Below are 20,243 nucleotides of genomic sequence, written 5' to 3'. Positions count from 1 at the left end.
GAAAAAAAACTCTTGAAAGATAAGTTTGTATGTAATACAATAAATGTAGTATAGTAAATAAAGTAAAAGGAGTATAGTAAATGTATAAATAGTAGGAAGATATGGAAACTTAAATATGTGTGAATGGCAATAGCTACTATGTATGTACTTCTTCACTGAGTTAAAGAATGAGTTCATTGAAGCCATTTTTTTTATGAAGTTTCTTTTTTTTTGATTTTTTTCGATGAATTTTCTTTCAGAATTATTTTTTGCGATTGCTCTAACTGCTTCTTTAGGTAGGTCATTTTTGTCAAACACTTTATTGTAGAAGAGTATGCTTCATAATAAAAAAAAAACAAAGAAATAAATTTAGAGGAGGAGGAAGAAGAAGAACATAAGCTACATTTCCCAGTCGCTTCAAGGACTCAAATTCTCATAAAATTTTAGTTGCAATGTCGTCTGTCAATCCTTTAATTGCCTCTGTCCTAGGCGAGTTCACCTTCCGTTTTTCGAAAAATGATCCATGTCAGACCGAACGATTTAGAAGGAACCGTCTTGTCATTTTACAAACGATCCGCTGTGACGATGGAAGAAAATGTTCTTTTACGTGAACAAGGTACCGCTCACATTCCTAAGAATTTGCTGGAGAGACGACCAGATTCTGTACTCATAAAACCTACACGCAACCTTTCCTACATATGTTTTTATTGGAAATAAACTCGCTCTTGTCGAATTCTTGAAATTCTTCTCTATCTTCTAGTTCTAAAACGAGAGAAAATACTTTCTTTTATTCATTTATTAATTTTTCATAATCAAGACACAATAAAGAAAACAAAAGTAATGAATCCGAGGATCTATGTCGCTTTCATCATGTGTTCATTACGATTTAGTTTTCTATTTTTTTCTATTCTTATTTTCTAAGATCGGCTTAAGAATTACTTCACATATTTTAACGTTACCACAGATTATTTTATTTCTCTTTTTTTTTCTCCATAAACTACAACTGAAACATTCGAAGATATCATTCGTGGACCAGACAGCAATCGTTTAACGATCGTGTTTTCCTGATAAAGCAGTGTTTTTAGGCAAAATACAAGCAATCCTAAATTCCTTCCTACCTCAGATTTTAGATACTCCATTGGAACATCTGCTTGCACTTTTTCATTATTTATTATTATTTCAAACATATTCAGTATTTAACATTTCATACATATTTACTTCCAATTCCTGGCAACTCTTAACCAAGCCCAGGAACAGCTGCTCACGTAAAAATTGAAGAAGTATCACATTTTTTTAGGAGAGAAAAACCAGGAAACTGATCCACCGTAAACGAAGTGGAATGAAAAGTGGATTTTTTAGGTCGACGAATTTAATTCAAACCGTTTGTTTACACGATTTTTCCCGTTGTTATTGCAATATTAACGTAGTTCATAATACATTTGAATGTGTGACCTGTTAGGTCGGATGTAACACTTGTTGCGGCAATATTTACATGTTGTAGTTCTGAAAAAAAGGAAGGTCGAATGTGTACGGAATGTTTATTTTGTATTAAGGACAAGCAAGGATAGTCTTGTTTCTTTTTTTTGGAGTTCTTTTTTGTCAGGATTCTTCGATAAACACCTTTTGTTTTTATAAATCTCTGAGGGGATGCGGACTTCTCCCATCCGTGGAGACGTATTACTGTTCTAACGTACTAGATACCTTGTGTTGAAGTAATAACAATATAATGTTATTAAAGTAGTTGTTATATTAGAATAATAATCGAATAGGAGACGCCACACAGTTTACCGGATACTGTAGAGTTGACAGTATGTATGCTTTTAAGCAAAATATCTTACAGACTCCTACTAAAACGAAGGTGACCGATGGTTGAAGTTTTAGACTTTCTTATAAGCATGTTTCAATACTTTAATTTCCGGCAAAAAAATCAATAATAATCCATGGAATAGACGAAGATCACTGACAATTCTGCAACCCATATTGTTGATTGGAATAACATTTTAAAAATACTGGACAGGAGAATAAAAATAAATATGTAATAAAATAATTGTGCTTAAGTAAGAAATAAGAATAAACAAACAAAAAGAGAAAAATAATAGCGAAGCGAATAAGTAGAAAAAAAGCTCATGGGATATATTAGCATAAAGCAGAACCAAAGATTTTATAAAATATCTAGAAAATAAGTAAATATAAAATAAATATGATGTGGAATCATTCCAGTAATTTACTTAAACAGTGAAATATAAAAAAAAATCATGAGGACTTGTCTTGTATTTCATTAGGAAATTAAGCGAAACGAACTTTTCTACCTCTATTCTTCCACTTTAGGTTGATGAATAACTTCCATTTCACTAATGAACATGGATTTTAAGAAAAAACAGCCGTAAGAAGTTAGTAGGTGCCTGCAACTCTTAACTAGTTCCCCTCAGCGATAATTTCTGGAAGATTTGCTTGGTCTGGACTCAAGTATACTCCCATTTGCTAATTTGCTTGTTACTTTCATATGAAAAATATTTGTTTTCGTTTAAAAAGAGTTCCAAGCACAAAATCTCAAGCCTTGTGAGCTTCCGGAGTTTCTTCGTCCTAACAGATGAAGAAAATAAGGAGATTATTACAACAATTTTGTTCTTAAATATTTCGACTTGAGTATTAGCTTACCCCAAGGAGAAACGATGCGACGATCTTTCATACAAAGCAGAGGAAGAGTTTTTGAGTTGTCTGTAGCATTTTACAAGAAGAAAGCAAACAAAAGGAGAATTTCGCTTGAACGTATGGCTAAAACTTCCATGCTTCTTTAACTTATAACTATTTGGACTTTATAACTTATAACTTTCAACTTATAGCCAACTTTAACTTCACTAACTCCTACATTAACTCGAAAATGTATGTTGGATGAAAAATTAAAGAGTACACAGTACAAGGTTTGATTCTCGAATTTTTTTTCGAGATGTAGTCAAAGTCGAATGTGTTCAACTAGACGAACATGCGATATTTTTTCTAATTGAAAGAAGAAAGAAAAAATTCCAAAAGAAAGGAAAAAATGTGCGTAACATAGAGAGAAGAGAACTCCTGCGCGGTAGATGCGTCGCGTTCATTTGGTTAGACATAATCGGCGCAGACAATACAAGTAACCTTTTCCAATTTTCATAACTGTCAACTAACACAACTTAAACTCTATCTGAAAATATTGTAGGAGCTAAGCTGTAAAAGGCTTCTAGGCATCTAAAACAGCATTACTGTGACTGACCGATTAACTGCGTAGTGTGCAAATGCAGGACATCTACTGTTTTGTGTTTTCCAAGTCCTCGATGATGCAAAACCAGGAGACTACTTTCTTTACGCACCCAACCTAGCTAAGATAAGCAGTAGACTATTGTCAATTCTTTGAAAATATAGCAAAAAGAAGGACTGCTTTATTTATTATTGTGAAGATATAACAAAAAGTCGCTTACTTTTTATCAGAAAGAGGAAGGAAGAAAACCAGATAGTGGAGAAGCCTCTGCGCGACAGGCGCGTCACGTTCGTCCGGTTGAACATATTTGGCGCCAACTATGTACGCAATCGTTTGTTGAAATAAGCAACTTGCACCTTATAATGATTAATTACTGAAACATAAGCGTCGTTATGAACGAGGTGATTGGATTACTTAAAGCTTGATGATGAGTGATTACGTGGATAAGTATAGTTATAGCACTATTTGATGAGCATAAAGGATAAAGGATAAAGTTCCTGGCGTTAATCAATCCGCTTGGGATGCGCCCCACGTTCACTTAAATTCAGAATCGTTTAAGGTTTACAAACGATGGTGGCTAGCCGATGTGTCAAGTCAGTATTTTATCCTGCACGAGAAGTGTGGTACCAATTTATTGACCCCGGAGGGATGAAAGACTGGGTGAACACTAGGGCGGATTCGAATCTCCTATCGATCATGCAAGTAGCGGAACCTCTAACTGCTACACTACATTTGATGAGCATAATTTTTAAAACCTAATTTACCTGAATAACCTATTATTGACCCACAAGTAAGTATTTTCTATTACAATATGAATTTTACCTATCGAACTGTTTGTTGCAGTGAGCTTAATTTTTAGCAATAAAATGTGCACGTATATTTCAGACATCCATTAACTGTTATAACAAAAATTCACTAAAAGTCATATTTTAAGGATAGTGTCAAATATTACTTAAAGACTTAGTTTTTAATTACCTGGAAACATGCCATCATAACAGTTACACAAGATTTTAGCCTCTGTACAGATCCTCGACGTAACTGTTGAGCCCAGGAAAGTTTTAATATTACTGAACAGTTCCATGTAAGGTTCAAGAATGAGAATTGAATTATCTTTTTCTTACGCTTTTTATTATGAGTGAACACAAGAATGTTGTTCAAACTTTAAGAAATTCAAACAATTCATTTATACCACCCTTTTCCCGGCGTGAAAGTTCCTCTCCATTGGAATTTTAAAAAAAGTTTATAAAAGAAAGACAAGAAGGAAAAAGAAATTAGAGGGCAATCTTATAAAAATACCATAGACTCTCACATACCTCTCACCTTATTTATGTCTGTAGAATCATCACTTATTAGGTTTAATTTCAATGTGGGTTCAAAAATATAAGGTGTGCTCAAATTCCAAGAATAGACATTCTGGATCGTATTAAAGGCGTTACCCCACGGATCTGAGGTGGTGCAGATTTCAGGTAGAGTATTCGTATACGGGATGGGAGACTACGGAGAGGGAGATGATTCCGTCCATTTCTTGCTAATTGCCGTAAAAAAACGGCCCGGAAGATGCGGCGCCGCACAAGACTGGCGCGCTCCAATCGAACCTCTTGTACAAAATGGTGCGCCAAAACGAATGGAGCCGTATCTTCCGGGCCGTTTTTTACGGCAATTAGGAAGAAATGGACGGAATCATCCCCTTCTCCGTAGTCTCCCATCCTGTATACGAATGCTCCACCTGAATTCTGCACCACCTCAGATTCGTGGGGTGATGCCTTTAAATTATTAATGTTATTCTATTCCAAATAGGCTAAGATCATTTTTGCAGACAAAAAACAGAGAAAAGAGAAATTATTCGCTACATTGTGTATATGTTACACAGGATAACTTGAACAATCTTTGACGGGTTTTTTAATTCCTGAAAACTCCGTCACGTTGGCATTTTAGAAATATGTATAAGAGATTGGTGATTTTGACAGGAATTTTCCGGATATTTTCCGGAAAACAACCTTTTTCTATCACGAATCTTCTATCGCGTATTCTGTGCAAAGTCACTTTATATACAACGTATAATCACTAACACGTAAGTTTTTCTGTTCTCCGGTAAACGACGACGTTGCTGGAAATGTCCGCGCCTTCGATTCTCACACATATGTACAGCGATGAAGTGAAATGATGTGTTCTATTGTCACTTTTCTCTGTTCCGTCTCAATTTTTTTGAATGAAAAGGTGATCTTAGAAATGTCAACAATTCAAATATCCCGTCGCATTTATACTGTGCTTGATTTAAAAAAAAGACTGAAGAGCTAAAGAAAAATAAAGTTATTTACGGAAGTGGGAAGAATTCTGCTAGGATTCTGTTCCATTTAGGATAATCCCAATAAAAAGTATAGCAATGTCTTCGACTTTTAGCATAACAACTCAAGTTTTGTGATTGACATTTGATTGTTATAATTTCACAAATATGATTGTAAATTCATTCAAGAGAAAAAAACCCGAAAATAAACAGTCTAACTCAATGACGATCATAAAAGTGTGGTTGTTGACCTATTTAAAACGATTCCGTTTAGTTAAGAGGGTTCTGTTGCGTACGTATAAATTCATGAGTCAAGCAAAGAGCACAATGTTCTGACCTAATTAGTTACGTACGCGAACGAGTACCGTTGCAATGTTCCCAATGGATTTCCGGGAATTTTTCATAAAAATTCGACCGGTGCCAATACGATTTTTGGTCGAAAAAAAAGCCCTAAATTAAGAACTCTGACACGATAGTCGTTTTTCTAGTGATTTTGTCATCGTTTAGCTAAATTAGTTTTAGTCTGAATGCCCATTAGATCTTTTCAGCGATTTTCTTCGTTTTTCTCTTGTTATTGTTTTTTTTGTTGAAAGAAAACAGGTGTTTTTTTGAAACGATACCGCCCTCAAACTACTAGAGTGCACTGTGTTCTCCTCAAATCCCTTCTCAAGATACTGTTCAGATCAAATATATGATTTTTCGAATTTTTATTTAAACTCCTTAAACTAACTTAGTTCCTTTCATCCGGAAAATAATATTCCTCATTTGGTATTGGTGTTTAGTTGAAGCAGTGTTAAGAACTGTTACTTTGCGAGAAATGATCCTTTAGAATGTTTGTGTAGAAGTTTTTTCTTACGGTAAATTCGTTGCACAATTATCCCACAATTATTATAAGGTCCAATGAGTGAAAACTTTAGGAGCAATCACGATTTTTCCTGTTATTACGCCTGAAAAATTCCGTTTATAAGTTGAAATGAGTTCCATACACTATGGCTAAGAAATCCGAGAATTTTCGATAAATATTTCCAAAAAGGAATTTTGTGAAACGATCATTTTCACTCGACTTCGATAGAGACTTTCTATGTTTTATTTTTAAATACAGTACGCTTAATATGTCTGGAGAATTTTTCACGAATATTCATGCAAAGTAATTAAATAGCTGTCATTTTTTCTTTAACTATATATTTAGCGATCTATTCATTAAAAAGAAGTCGCACAATGGTTTCTCTATCCGTAGGATCTCGTTTTCGTCCACTTTGCTGCTTCGTAAAGTGGTTTTTATGTTCGTCAAATAGATCTCATCTAATTCACAATTGTTTCTGACATTTACAAATAATAATATTGAGTATATTTTTCAATATTATATTGCTTAGTATCACTACAACATCAGAACTATTGAACAACTTCCGCTACCCTAGATTTTAAGTAAAATAAGCTTACTTCTTCGATGAACTCGAAGAGTGCAAAAATAAAAACCTCCACCAACGAATTTTGTAATTTGAGGATATTTTATTATGGATGAGCATCCACATTATTCAATACCTTAGAAGTATTTTTTTCTTATTTTTTTCTTTGAAAGATCAGGGAAAAAACCAGTTGGTTGCTATTGTTCATTGAGTATTTATTAGCAACGTTGCCATAAAATCAATTTTTCTAGAGGATCCTGATTTTTCTCCTTTTCTTTCGTTTCTCCAAATCAGTGCGATAAACGAGATTGAATTCTCGTATGCTTCTCGGATGATTTCGTTTCCGTAAGCGAATCTCATAGCGGATGCCTATCCTCATTCAGAGATGGTTATCCGCGATCAAGAATACGAATACGATCATTTCCTTTGATACATGCGTGGAAAGTGCGAATCCGGTTATAAGCCATGAGCTCGGGCAACGACGACGACGTTGGAATGCGCGGGGTGGAGCCCGACGCCGGACCGACGATGATCCAGGCGGGATCGTGGTGGGTGGGACCGACAAACCGACCGACCGACCGAACCGCCCGACCGACCAGGGGGCAGCTAAGAAGCAGTGATCGTCGCGCCGGCGAAGTGGGTCAGTGGAATCGAGGACGCAGCATCTCAACGGGCCAAGACCTGCGCTCCGCCTCAGCGTCTCCCCGCTCTCACGCCTTATCCCTTATCTCCACGGACACACAGTCGTCTTTTACTTTCAACAATGAAGCTCTGGCTTCTCCTCGTAGCCACATTGCAGGGTGAGCAAACTAAATTACAAGAGATAACAACAGGAAGAAGCCCGTGTGCTTCGCTGCGGATATGCCTCGAAGGCATTAACTACGTTGAGGATAAATGCCATTCCGTTGCATCTAAAACGAACTCTTTTTTGTATCCTGTGTAATTTTTGTTTCACCAGCACGTTATTGCTTGTACGTACCTTCAATTATCATACAGCTAGGTTATGCGAAATCCCCTTCTGAATATTTTAACAAAGTGCCAGTCGGATTTAACTAGTTAGTGGTTCCGGAAGGGTAAGATCAAATCCTCTGAAATGCATCGGAATTACTGTATACAGCTAATCCTATGCTTCGTTTTTCTGCTCTCTTTGTTCTACCCATTTACCTCAATTACACCGTACTCATTTTCTTTGTATTGCTTTTTTTGCAAGGACGTCCATTTTAAGTGTATTTTCAAATTCTTAACGACGATCGCTATCAAACACAATTTTTCCTCTATATCTGGTTTTCTGACTTCTTTTTATTCACACGTCTTTTTATTGCATCCAGAAATCCGTTAAGGTTTGCAGCCGAGAAACTCCAATAAAAATCGTATGTGAAGCACCCTATCAAAGTGATTCTTTAGCTTATGGTTTATGTTGAAATTCTCACCGTCTATTTTGTTTAAGGAACGAAAATCTAATCTGATCCGAATTTTTCGATTGTCACCATTTTGCAAAATGTCAACGCATTTCTAGGATAATCGGATCCAAATACTATAAATTCAGATTTTGAAATTTGCCGATGCAGATGAAAAATATTCCGAGAAATAACCAGTAAAGATCTCGGAATATAGCATAATTGCTACTTTCTATTAGCTTTTCAATTTTCCACTCGTTAACTGTGTCCGGAATTCATGTGGACACTGCAGATCAGTTTCTGGGTTCGCGATTAGCCGTACGTTCGAAGAATTATGAGATCGTATGGATAGTATCATTGAGGTATCCATAGTGACCCGAACTCGGATCATACCAACGCATTAATAAGAGAGAAGTGTTGAAATATTGGAGAATAATCCTGGGAAACCTTTGAAAAAGATCAAACTTTGTTTTCCTGGAATTTTTTTCCTGGTTATGTAAAGATTTCTCTGACAATGAGGTTCTTATAGTTTCAACCGTTTTCGGCTGCTTCCCTACCAACGAACGACAAGTTCAGTTTGGAGCACAAACTGTACAATTCCAGCAACCTCCACCTGTACCACAGGTATTTATGGGATTTTTAACGCTTTGTTTAATTGCGACTAAATCTCATGCGTTATACTTTGCTAAATTTTTTCTTATGGGCTTACTTATTTGGGTACTACGTTTTATGATGGTAGTCTGGTAAAAATCATTTAGCCACAAGCTGTACCAGGTTTCGTTGTTGCTCAACCGAGAGTAGCTGCAGCTGGTAGAGGTCCTACAGCTCCTATATCTGCTAGAGCTCATTGTAAGTGCTTTTTCTATGATACTTTTCATGTGCAATTCCCTTTGAATCCTGCTTTCTTTGCGTTCTCTCGATGTGCTTCTATTACGTGGACCGGTGTTGCCACTGGTTCCCCTTATAATACATCGTTCGGCCAAATGTTGAAGTTTAATTTTCGCTCGCTGTCCACTTTCACTTCTGTCATCAGGAGATGTTCAATCGCAATTTTCTCTACGAACTAAAGTACGAAATGTATGTGGCGGAATTTTTTTTCTCCTCTTCTAACGATCCGACAAAATAGGCCACGCGAAAACGATCCATTCATTAATGGACATGGTTTCTTCTGCCGTTCGAGTATGATGCTGGGAAAAAATTGTTAAAGTTAAATAGACCGTGCAATGAGCACATTCAAAGTTCATGTATAATTCGGGATTTGGTTTTTATTCGCCGACGGATTTATGAACTCTCTGCTTTTGAATACACATTTCCGTATAATTGCTATAGTTCTTCATGTGCTGGTCAAAACCACATCCGTGTCCGCGATTCTCGGTATGGTTCTCGATTCTCGGAAAGTTGTCAATCAGCTCCGGGAAAAGCGAACGTACCGTTTTCGTGGTCGCGCTCAACGTTTTCATTTCGGTAATTCGTCGTGACGCCGTATACTGTCTGCATTTAGTCGCACTCTGAAAACGAAAGCGAAACGCCTAACCTGAACGCAGAAAGAATACTGTACCGAGAAGAGAAAAAAAAACTAGGTCGAGAAAGCGAAACCGCTTTTGAAGAGATGTGTACACGTCACCGGATATCATTTGCGACCACACCCGTCAAATTAATTGTGATTACCGTGATTCGTCGTGAAACCTACGGTGTTTTTAGATGGTCTCGGTGATCGTGTAACATTGTCTGAATTTGGAGCCGATGGATATAATGCAGAAGGTGGAGGTCCAGTAAATTCTGGTTAGTTACGTTTTAATCGGATTTTGTTTTCTCTCCGTGTTTTTTTTTTCGGTGAACAGGTCTTCATGTCACATTCGCGAGGAACTTTGAGGCTAATCCGCACATCCGTAACACTTTTCTACGACTAATGCCTAGTAGTTTCAACAACGGATAGAGGGGGGCGGGGGGGAGAACGTTTTAGATCCTTTGAACTTACGGAACTATATATTTGTAAAATAATAGAAATAATGACCACAACAGGAATATACCAGTAAGTCAAACGCAAATAAGCTCATTGAAAACCAATTAGTGAATTTTTTGAGTTCATGCGAGTATCCTCATCATTTAAAGGAATCCATAAGCTCTTTCCAGCAGTTTATAGATTTTTTGAACAGGTTAGTTCACAAATATTAGATGAAATTTTATATTATACGGATAATTGTCTAAATTTACAAAAATTCTTAGTTGAGAATTGTGAACGAATTCAGAAGAGTAGTATTGATTTTCATGATCAATGTGGTTAGTACAGCCAAGTATTAATATTTCAAATAATTGTTTTCTTTTTTTTATCTTCTCGCGGTTTGTAAAGTGCATCAATTATCTGCTATTTCACATAGTTCCTTTTACTTTTCCATAAATATATGAGAAATTCCGAATATAGCGCTTATTTCCACTCAAATTGATTAAAACCATGTGCAATTGATACCGTTACTCCATCAAAATTATTTCTCCTTCCGTTGACTCGATAGAACACGGTAAAGAAAGTCAAAAGAGATCGATAATCTATGGTATTCCTACATTCTAAATTTACGCTATTAGAAAACCTCTTGCCGATTCGTAATTGCTCTTGTTTTTCGATTTGTTCGAATTCCGCACGGTTTTTTTTTTTCAAATTGTGTCGTGTCAATGTGTAGACAGATCACCGCCGAAACGAATGAAACATCTCCTTTGAAACTCAAACAAACCAATCCTTCAAAATGAGCAACGTATTTTTTTAGTTTTTCTCCTATTAAGTTCTTATTTTGTAGGCCTTTATTCGCTTCAGTAGCCTAGAGAAAAAATAATTGACTACATTCTTTCTTATGATTTTCTATAAGTTTTCTTTCTCTTTCGTTCACAGTATTTTTAATGTAATTTGTATCTATTCTTATATTACTCGTTATTTATTGAACGTAATCTTTCAGCGTATTTTTTTAAGTCACCAACTGTACGAATTTTGTGAAGATAACAAGTTTCAAACGGCATGGGAAAAACGTTATTATACTTTTTTAGAAATTGTCATTTAGGCTCCTAGCAGACGTTCAGAACTTCCTCAAAACTCCTAGAAAAATTAGCCAAAGATGTTTTCAAATATTTTTGTAGGGGTCAAATCTTTTAGCCAATTTCTAGTCCAATAATACTTCAGGAAGTGCGCTTACATGTAAATTTGATGGTCGTCCATGTTGTTGGGCTAATGTTCCACCACCTGATGATCAACTTGATTGGCACGTCGGTAATGGACCGATAAACACGACAATATGGAGGAACGCTCCACATCCTCGTAAGTATATTCTGTACCGGGTGTTTTTAAGCCATATTGAAGGCCTCCTCATTTCATTTCTCCCTATTTCAAAATGATTTTTCTTCTTATTTTGTTCGATTCTGGTTTTATCATTCAAATTTCATGGATCAGCTCTTTTTTCTGAGATTATTCCCTATGATCGCGAACATAGTTTTGACAGGATAGTTACCCGTCAGGCGTATAGGGACCGGAAATTTAGATTGTGGATAAGTGGTGTCCGAGAATCCTCGTAAAACTACGCCTATAAAAGTGCGAATAGATTTGTGGCGCTTTGTGACATTTCTCGGAGGAATAATCGTTGGCGGATCGAGTGCGAACTCCACCATACAACATTTGACTACGACGGCTCGTTTTGAACACGGATGTTGCCCGGAAAAAGGACATCTTTTGTGAAGTTCCCGGTCGACAAATGTGGCTGTGGCCTCGCATATCTTAGAAAAGGCAGGAGATGAACAGGATTCCCACTCAAAACAGAATGATTATCAGAAAATTGGTTTAGCGTGACCCGCTAATGTGCACTCAGATTTTTTTTTGTTGGAAGTATTGGATCCAGAAAAACGTGTTTGCAACCTGTTCATATAAAACAGAGAGATGAGAAGTTTCTTTCCAGCGATAACGATATTCTGTGCAATGAGATAATGATCACCATCAATCCATTTGCGTATTACTGGTAATTTACGTGACTGTCTTTTATTTATCCCTTTGGACTTTTTTTTTGGTTATTTTTCTTGTGTAAGCCCTCGTTGCTCTTAGTAAGGAAGATTATGACAAAAATTACGAAGGCTTTGGTTGTTCAAAAATCCCTATTAGGGTCATTTTACTGTACAAACACGTATGGATTTATGTATAAAATTTTCTTGAAGACAACAATAATTGATGAATGTAAGGGACAAACACAGTTTTAAAAAAATGACTGTAAAAAGAAGTTTTAGAGCTGTTTACTCGGGAAAAAGCAGTATATTTCCTAACGCGTTTCTTATCGATCACTTGAAAGAAGAATATTTCTTCTTATCCACAAAACACAACATCTTTCCCCTGATCTTTTCCCATACAAATGAAATCAATCCTCGCCCTCTTTAATTTGAATAAGCTATTGTACTCGCGTAAGATATGGCTATTATGTGGGTTAAGATTCTGTTGGCGTCCGATCGCACAGCGGGGCGAAATAGGATCGCGTAAAATTGGGTCCGATTCACTATGATGACTGTATGTGAACTAGTGACGATGATCTTCGATGTTTTATAAATGCAGGATGGATTGAACTGCAGTGGTGCTAATTTTTCAGCTGGTAGTTATTTGGTCGCCTATGCTCGTGGAGCTGCACCATCTGATGAAGCTCAATTTGCATCATGTTCAATAGGATGTTCGGCTAGCGATATTACTGTACGAGCTAAGTAAGTCAATTTTGCTGAGTTGATCTGAACCAATTCCCAAGCAAGTATATAATAATAACTTATTCTAAATCTTAGGCATTGGACGTCTGAAAATGTCCTTTTACAAGTATGCCTACGGGAATCGTTCCCTAACGCCGGTGTCGTCCATAATCCTCTTCTAAATTGTCAGGAGTTTCCCGCATCCGACGGATTAACTGCAACTGAACTTGTTCTGCCTAAGACTTCCTTGGTTGATGTGAGTAATCCATCATCCTCTAAAAAGCGCAAGTATTACCGAAGGATATGGGTCAATCAAGATTTCTGACCAACTTTCATTAAGATCGTATTCGTTGCATCGAATTTTATTGGTGAAAATGGTGATGTAGCTATTTTGAATGACATTGAAGTATCTTACGATAGAAATGGTCCCGAATGCGAGGAGACGGTACGATTTTGGATTTGATTTTTGTTTTCAAAATTTCACCACGAATTATTATTCCCTACGTCCCTTTTTGTTTCTAGAATGACGAACAACTCCAGAACACTGTTTCACAACCACAACCTCTTCCACCTCCACGACCAACCGAAACACAACATCGTGAATTCCATACACAACCTCCTCCACCACCACCACCACCATCGCGCAAATCTGCAATACATGGCGGAAAAATCCTTACAGGAGAGGACAGTGAAGATGTTAGATTTCAAATCTGTTTTTTTTTGCGTTTAAGAACTAAAACTAATTTTTTTTTTCGTTTTCATGTTCTTAAATATTTTTAGAGCGCAATTGAAGAACAAATAAAGATGGCAGAGGAAATTGAGAAACGAGCAAAGGAAGTACGTGCAAAAGTTGTTGCAGCAGAAGTGTCGAACGCAAAGCCGGCTGCTGAAAGATTTGGACAAGGAGGATTCCAGGTAAATCTGCCAGTCCCACCTTCACTCAGCCTAATATTCTCTCACAAATTCGGATACATTTCAAGATGATCATTTTCTACGATGTTTCTGTTATTTAATTTCGTTTCTGTTTTTATTTTATAAGCACCTTCTTTAAAGGGAGGACATTCTGCATTTGGTGGCGGTCAAAAAGAATCAATTTCTACTGAGAATCTTGCCCATGAAATTGAAGAGACTGTCATACAAAGCACCAAGACGTGAGTGCTTGGAATTTTTGACTTGTTGATAAAATAAGTACTATTATTTTGCAATTGAAGGAATAAGAATGTTGGTCAAAATTTGGCCAAGGGAACGAAAACTCAAAAATTCAGCGAGGGAATATGCTCATCTACGAAATGTGATTTTGAAAGCGGTAATGAAGTTTTTTTTTCAATATTCAAAACCGTAGCTCTTCTAACTCGTTTTTTTTTTTAATTTAAGGAAACACTTGCCATTATAAGGATGCTTATCAATCACAATCAATTCGTGGGCTAACCACAAAATTCCAAGTTGTCAGTGGACAATTTATGAATAGAGTTACTGGAGTGAAAGAAAGTAGTGGTAAGTAAGGGGTTCAACAGGATCATTAAAGTCTAATTATTGTGGAAATTTCTACGATCGGTTTCTAGAGGGAGATTACTACGCTGCAACGTTCCTATTCCCTCGTGAAATGGCTGGTTTGGAAGCTTCTACGGAACCATTCACGGAAAAATCTCGTCTACGATTCCAATATTATGAGGGAACACATGGAGTACAACTCAAAGGTTTGTTCCCGAATACTTAATTTAATTCCAAATTTATGTTCGTGAAATCAGAAAAAAATTATGTCACCACCTGATACGCGACATTAATAAGAAGTGTTTTACAGGATGTTGCAGTTCCATTGAGACGTGTCCATTCAGTTCGGATAAATTCGTATCTGTTTCGGATCGTGTGTGGAAGACAGCTAGTTTCCGATGTCCAAAAGGAACGGATAAGGTAACGTTTTGTACAGGAAATGAAATTATTGCTAGGAAAAAACCAGTTTAAAAAACCGTATTTTTGTCAGGTTATATTCCTTTGCGAGAATACACGAACCAATCAAGGCGCTTGTGCAATAGACGATCTGGGAATGGTTGAATCAGAAGGTTCACTCAAGGATGTTCGACCTCTATGTTAAAATATCAATTTATTGACATAGCTCAACCTGGCCATATTTTTTTCTTTTTTTTTAACTTCTAGTTTCCTCTTGTTTTACCATGTGCAATATTGTTTAGAATTGATTGTTTTTGAAAATTTATTCTTAAGTTAATAAGAATTGTTATTGCTCACTTCTTCAAAATATAATAAACTACCGATACTATTTGTATCGTCATAATTTATATTTTCTTGTTTTGTCGATCATAGAAGATTTGTGTAAATAAGAGAATGAAATATAACATAAAGTCTTTCCCTTGTATTATGTGATTACAGTTGCAGAAAACACAAAGTAGTAAAAAAAACTTTTAGTTAGAAAATCATAACAGTTAAGCAATAAGATGTGGAGAGCTGAACATAATTCCACATGTTGAAACAACTATAAAAATTGTAAATATAAACAAACATAGACGATCCACAACCATTGCCGCAAATTTCCAATCATTCGCTGCTTGTTCGTCCTGAACGACATTGAAATTGTTCGTTGTGCTTGAAACAGCAATCCGTTGAAAAAATATAAAACAAAAACTGGACGGGGACATTCGGAACTTCTAACACAACTAATAACTAAACAATACTCGTTCCCTCTATTATTTCCAAATTTGCAATTGCTCCTAAACAATTTTTTCCTACATCGAACAAAAACGTAGGAATTTCTCCAGGAAGTTCAAATGATCATGATCTTGTCGAAACAAAAACTCTACTTCCGTTAATTCGTCTAAGAAATGCTCTTCCTGCAAAATTCTCTATTCATTTCGTTGCACATTTCAATCAGACTACGATTCGTTGATATGAGACGTGCCATCACGTGTAATCACGTGCCACACACGTGGAGCACTTTTAGGGCGGATGCACGGAGTTGCAGATACAGAAATGAGAAAAAATTATGCATAAGGAGAGCAGATAAAGACATGAAGGTATATATGTGTATATATGTTCCGCAAGTACCCTCCTTTGGGATGTGGTAAATGCCAGCGAGAGGACAACAATACAACTAGGATATCCATAAGAGGAACTAATAACTATATTCGGTTCCGGATTTTCTTACTATTGGATTATTGGACAATTCTAGAATAGATAGAATCCCAAGAACACCAATTCCTCTTTACCCTTTCGTCTTCTTCCATCCTTTTTCGCATCACTTTGATTTGTCCAGATATTGTTTTCAATTCGAGGCATGCCTTCTGCATGGATTTGTTCACCTCCACAAGTGTCCCTTCTTAAAATAAATTGCGTAAAATTTTCTAAACAACAAACAAATTCATTGGAAAAGCCACGATTGTTAATGTTTACTGAATCACTCACGTTGCTCCTGATCCGAATCGGAAGCAATGCACACCTTATACGTTGGTGGATGATTTTTCTGCGTGGGTGGTCTACCAATGTACGCATTCGGCAACGATGTGCTGACCGACTTCGATTCCGCGTGAGAATTTCCTGGAAAAGAAAGTATTTTATACGCTGCTGTCGATCGTTTTGCGACAAACTCAAGCGTGTCAAAAATCGAGGGATCGTTTGAGTGCTGGTTTTTTTTTTCCTAAAAGAAAGAACTGATTTTGAAAAATTGTTCTTTTTGGATTGCAGTGTACATATCAAATTAGAACTCAATGGCATATTCATCTCTTGTTCACAAATATATAGCGATATTTTGACCAGAACGTCTACATGTCATTTCTGTCTTCGACACTTTTAATGATTCTTCACATAAAACTAGATGTGGAGGACGATAGAGCTTGTCATTTTAAAAATAGCAAAATTACGGATTTGATGAACAGATCCTAACTCAAGTTAGGATCTGTTCATCAGATCTGTAATTACAATCGATTAAAAACTATTTTTTTCAGAATCCCTTTATGGAAACTGACTGAACAACCTGGTATCATGTACACGATCATTCGCAGGGCGAAATCTCGCCCCTAGTGGTGGCAGCTATCCCCTTACTAGCGAAGAAGCATTTTTTTTTTTACTTGCTGGGGTATAATCACATCCTGGATCCAAAGCTCTTCCGAAACCGCAGTTTTCTACACCAAAACCTTTCTACCTTACCTCAAAATATGTATTTATGGATGAATTTCGTACATAAATCTCTGCTGGGATCTGCATATGTACAACGTTCTCTTCAATAATTCTCGGTGGAGAGGACGTCTTCGAGGCACTTTACAGTACATGCAAAGAGTGAGCGTGAGAATCCATGCCCCATGGGATTAAACTAGCTTGAACACGATCTTTTTTTTCAACGAAAACGTGCAAGGAACTAGGCCTTTGTTGGTCCGACGAAATCAAGCCTAATTGCAATGAAACGCATTCCGAAAGCAGCCTTACAACTTTATTGAGGTCATAGCGTTAAAAATAAAGGAACTAGAAACCCTTTGTATTCTTTCGTTAAAAATGAGATGAATTTCTTCTTATTTTAGACTGATGAAGAACTCCTGGATGTTGAAACGGCACTTGGAATTGAAATAAACAAAAGGGAATTGAATTCATGGCAAAATGTATAGAAGATGCACTCGTCGGAATTCTACACTTTTTCATGGATCCATGTGTTCTGGATGTGGACTGCAAGTAATCTAATGCAAAAATGCAAGGAAATTAAGTTGTAGAGAGCACAGGATGCTAGCTACTTCTCATTTCAGACAATGTTCCTTAGATACGTAAATATGTCGTAAAGATGTTGAATAGCCAGAATACTTAAGGATACCGGGGGTGAGTTTTTATTGACATTTCTTCACAGCAACATACATAAAATGAGCATTCTTTCTATAGATGATTCTCCATATAAATACATATATTATTATGTTATTATTACACATATTTCTACATTTACAAACATTATATTTTCACTTTTCTTTGCTTCGATCGATTATTATTGTGTTTAGTTTCCTTCTTCTGCTTCCTCTTCTTTTTATTATTATTAATATTATTCTTGTTATTGTAATTATGTCAGCTATGTTTAGAACATAAGACATGGCATTATTTTTTAACTTCTGCTTAACCTACATTTGTTTGTAACTACATATTGAGTTGATTGAGGTGTCAACATCAAAAAGTGGGAACTGAAAAAATGACTCGCTCGCTGTATATAATTTCACCTCAGATCATTACGAATCGTAGTGTTGAGACGGTCCGGTTATGTTTTCAAAACTTTACATTGACGCGATTTACTGCCGGTAATTAATGTCGAAGTTGGCGATAGAACTGGTTCCTGAGCCCGAAAGTCATATCTGACGCACAGTAAATCTCGGCACCTCTCATTTCTGTCACATGACCTCACTTGAGCCTCTATGAAAATCAAAAATATTCATTTCATAGAAATTAACTGACAAAAGTTTGGCGTAAATTTAATGGTGTCCTAAAACCTGTACAGCTCCTCATAATGATCGCTTAAAATGATCGCTATATCAAAGGATGTGACGAGGATCGTTGGTCGATTTCTAACAGCATCTTGAAGTCAAAATTTTTTCTCTTTGATAAAATCCACATAAATTCGACACTGCACGTGTTCAACCAGATGATCGCGACACGTCTGTCACAATGCTGTCTGCCTTTTCTGCCCTGCCCATTTCTTCGTAAGTGCCGTAAAAAACGGCCCGGAAGATACGGCTTCAGGCGTTCCGGCGCACTATTTTCTACGAAGTTCGAATGGAGCGCGCCAGCCATGAACACACGCCGCATCTTCCGGGCCGTTTTTTTACGGCAATTAGGAAGAAATGGACGGAATCACCCACCTCTCCATAATCTACGATCCCGTATGTATAGATACTCCACTTGAAATCCGTACCACCTCATATTCGTGGGGTTATCCCTTTAAGAGGTTTATGCCGAGGTTCATTGAAAGTCGAACTTTTCGACTGATTAGGGAAAAAGCATTTCCATTCCAGACATTCCTTGAGCTTTAGAAGCTTTCTTCCTCCTACCATAGTCACACGAGACGATTTACACATCCTAATGGTGTAAGAATTTGATGGTGGATAAAGAAATTAGACTAGTGCAATTTTTTCTTCGAAGTCCAATGAGATGTCGTTCCATTCTCGGGAAATCATTGTGCTACAATCCTGTTTTTCACTTTCATCATCGCCCGTAAACGGATATCAATCGCTGATCACTGGTGCGATGTCTTGATTTCGCAACCCTCTCGGAAAAAATGACTTCAACGAGAATGAGATATCCGAGAATGAAGAAGATTGAATAGTGATGAGGCGAACAAATCCAGGAACTTCACGATCAACTCATTAATTGTTCATGGAACAGTGTCTTTGCAAAAAAAAAAATATCAAAAAAAAAGAACGATTCCTAATTTAATCGGGGTGGTCGCCCTTCAGTAATTGGCGCATTATCGTTTTTGTTTACAATGTGTTAAATACAGCAATAGAATTAGCAAATTCAGAAATTTGATGAAGAAACCCAGAGAATGTATTGTCTTCCTCTGATCTACTATCACTGTCCTCTTTTTCATTATAGAATAACGAAGTAATTTGGTCGGATCTAACGACTCTGATTCTGGAGAAAAACATCTGGAACGAATCCAGAATAATCACCTCCAAAAAAAAGAAAACTGGTGAAAGACGAGCGATACTAAACAAACATCTATTTGATTTCTTGCACAGATTTTATATATGATCCAAATAATTATGAAGTAGTGATCGTTGTTAATTCGCCAATTTTCCCCATATACTTCTCCTAAATGGAGAATATTACTAAAATAGGTGTTGATTCATTTATTAGGTATTTCATAAGATTTTAAAAAATAATAATAACTGACCAGTTGGCACGAGGTCCATTTCAAAGCTTTGTTGTTGGTCATTTTTACTTGCACGAATACTTCTAATAAGAGAAAGACTGTCTGTTGCTGTCATCACACCTTCCAAAGATCGTCCATTTCGCATCTCTGTCTTCTTCGCCATGTCTTCAGCTTTTTTTGCCTGATAATAGATGAATATTCAAAGATGTTCAAGAATAACAAAAAGAAAAACTACTGTGCTTCGCCTACAAAAAGTATTTCAAATTTCGTAGAGAGAAAAATCCGATAAGGACGTTCGCGTGAAGGTTCGACCATGGTTGAATCTTGCCATGATCTACCAAATTCTCGATATGTAAAGCAAAAACCAAGATTGCTAACGTTTTTTATTATGGTTAATATTTTG

The 20,243-nt window shown here is 36.6% G+C and overlaps 2 protein-coding genes across 4 annotated transcripts in view; one reads left to right on the top strand and one right to left on the bottom strand.

Moving 5' to 3' along the window:
• Window positions 1–7,366: 7,366 nt before the first annotated feature.
• On the top strand, window positions 7,367–15,085 carry RB195_025596 (uncharacterized protein; the record flags this gene model as incomplete). 2 transcript variants are annotated; one of them, XM_064213815.1, is made up of 16 exons in its annotated part: window positions 7,367–7,541; window positions 8,828–8,922; window positions 9,057–9,147; window positions 10,000–10,080; window positions 11,465–11,599; window positions 12,906–13,014; window positions 13,090–13,249; window positions 13,334–13,438; window positions 13,516–13,689; window positions 13,774–13,908; window positions 14,047–14,144; window positions 14,205–14,299; window positions 14,368–14,487; window positions 14,556–14,690; window positions 14,795–14,904; window positions 14,975–15,085. In XM_064213815.1, the coding sequence occupies 16 exons, from the start codon at window positions 7,367–7,369 to the stop codon at window positions 15,083–15,085; spliced, it is 1,929 nt and encodes a 642-aa protein (XP_064069695.1). The 2 variants fall into 2 exon arrangements, with proteins under 2 accessions (XP_064069695.1, XP_064069696.1); XM_064213814.1 differs by lacking the exon at window positions 7,367–7,541 and adding an exon at window positions 7,665–7,701.
• Window positions 15,086–16,170: 1,085 nt separating this feature from the next.
• RB195_025595 (uncharacterized protein) overlaps window positions 16,171–20,243 on the bottom strand; it is a gene marked incomplete at both ends in the record, with an annotated part of 31,854 nt that continues 27,781 nt past the window's right edge. For both annotated transcript variants that reach the window (XM_064213811.1, XM_064213813.1), the window contains 3 exons: window positions 16,171–16,346; window positions 16,408–16,539; window positions 19,862–20,021. In XM_064213811.1, coding sequence (XP_064069692.1) covers window positions 16,171–16,346; window positions 16,408–16,539; window positions 19,862–20,021 — 468 coding nt within the window. The remainder of the gene's footprint in view (window positions 16,347–16,407; window positions 16,540–19,861; window positions 20,022–20,243) is intronic.

This window comes from Necator americanus, chromosome X, assembly GCF_031761385.1.
Source record: "Necator americanus strain Aroian chromosome X, whole genome shotgun sequence".
Classification (NCBI taxonomy): Eukaryota; Metazoa; Nematoda; class Chromadorea; order Rhabditida; family Ancylostomatidae; genus Necator; species Necator americanus.
The sequence above is the reverse complement of the archived record's forward strand: the minus strand, read 5'-3'. Positions and strand labels throughout refer to the sequence as shown.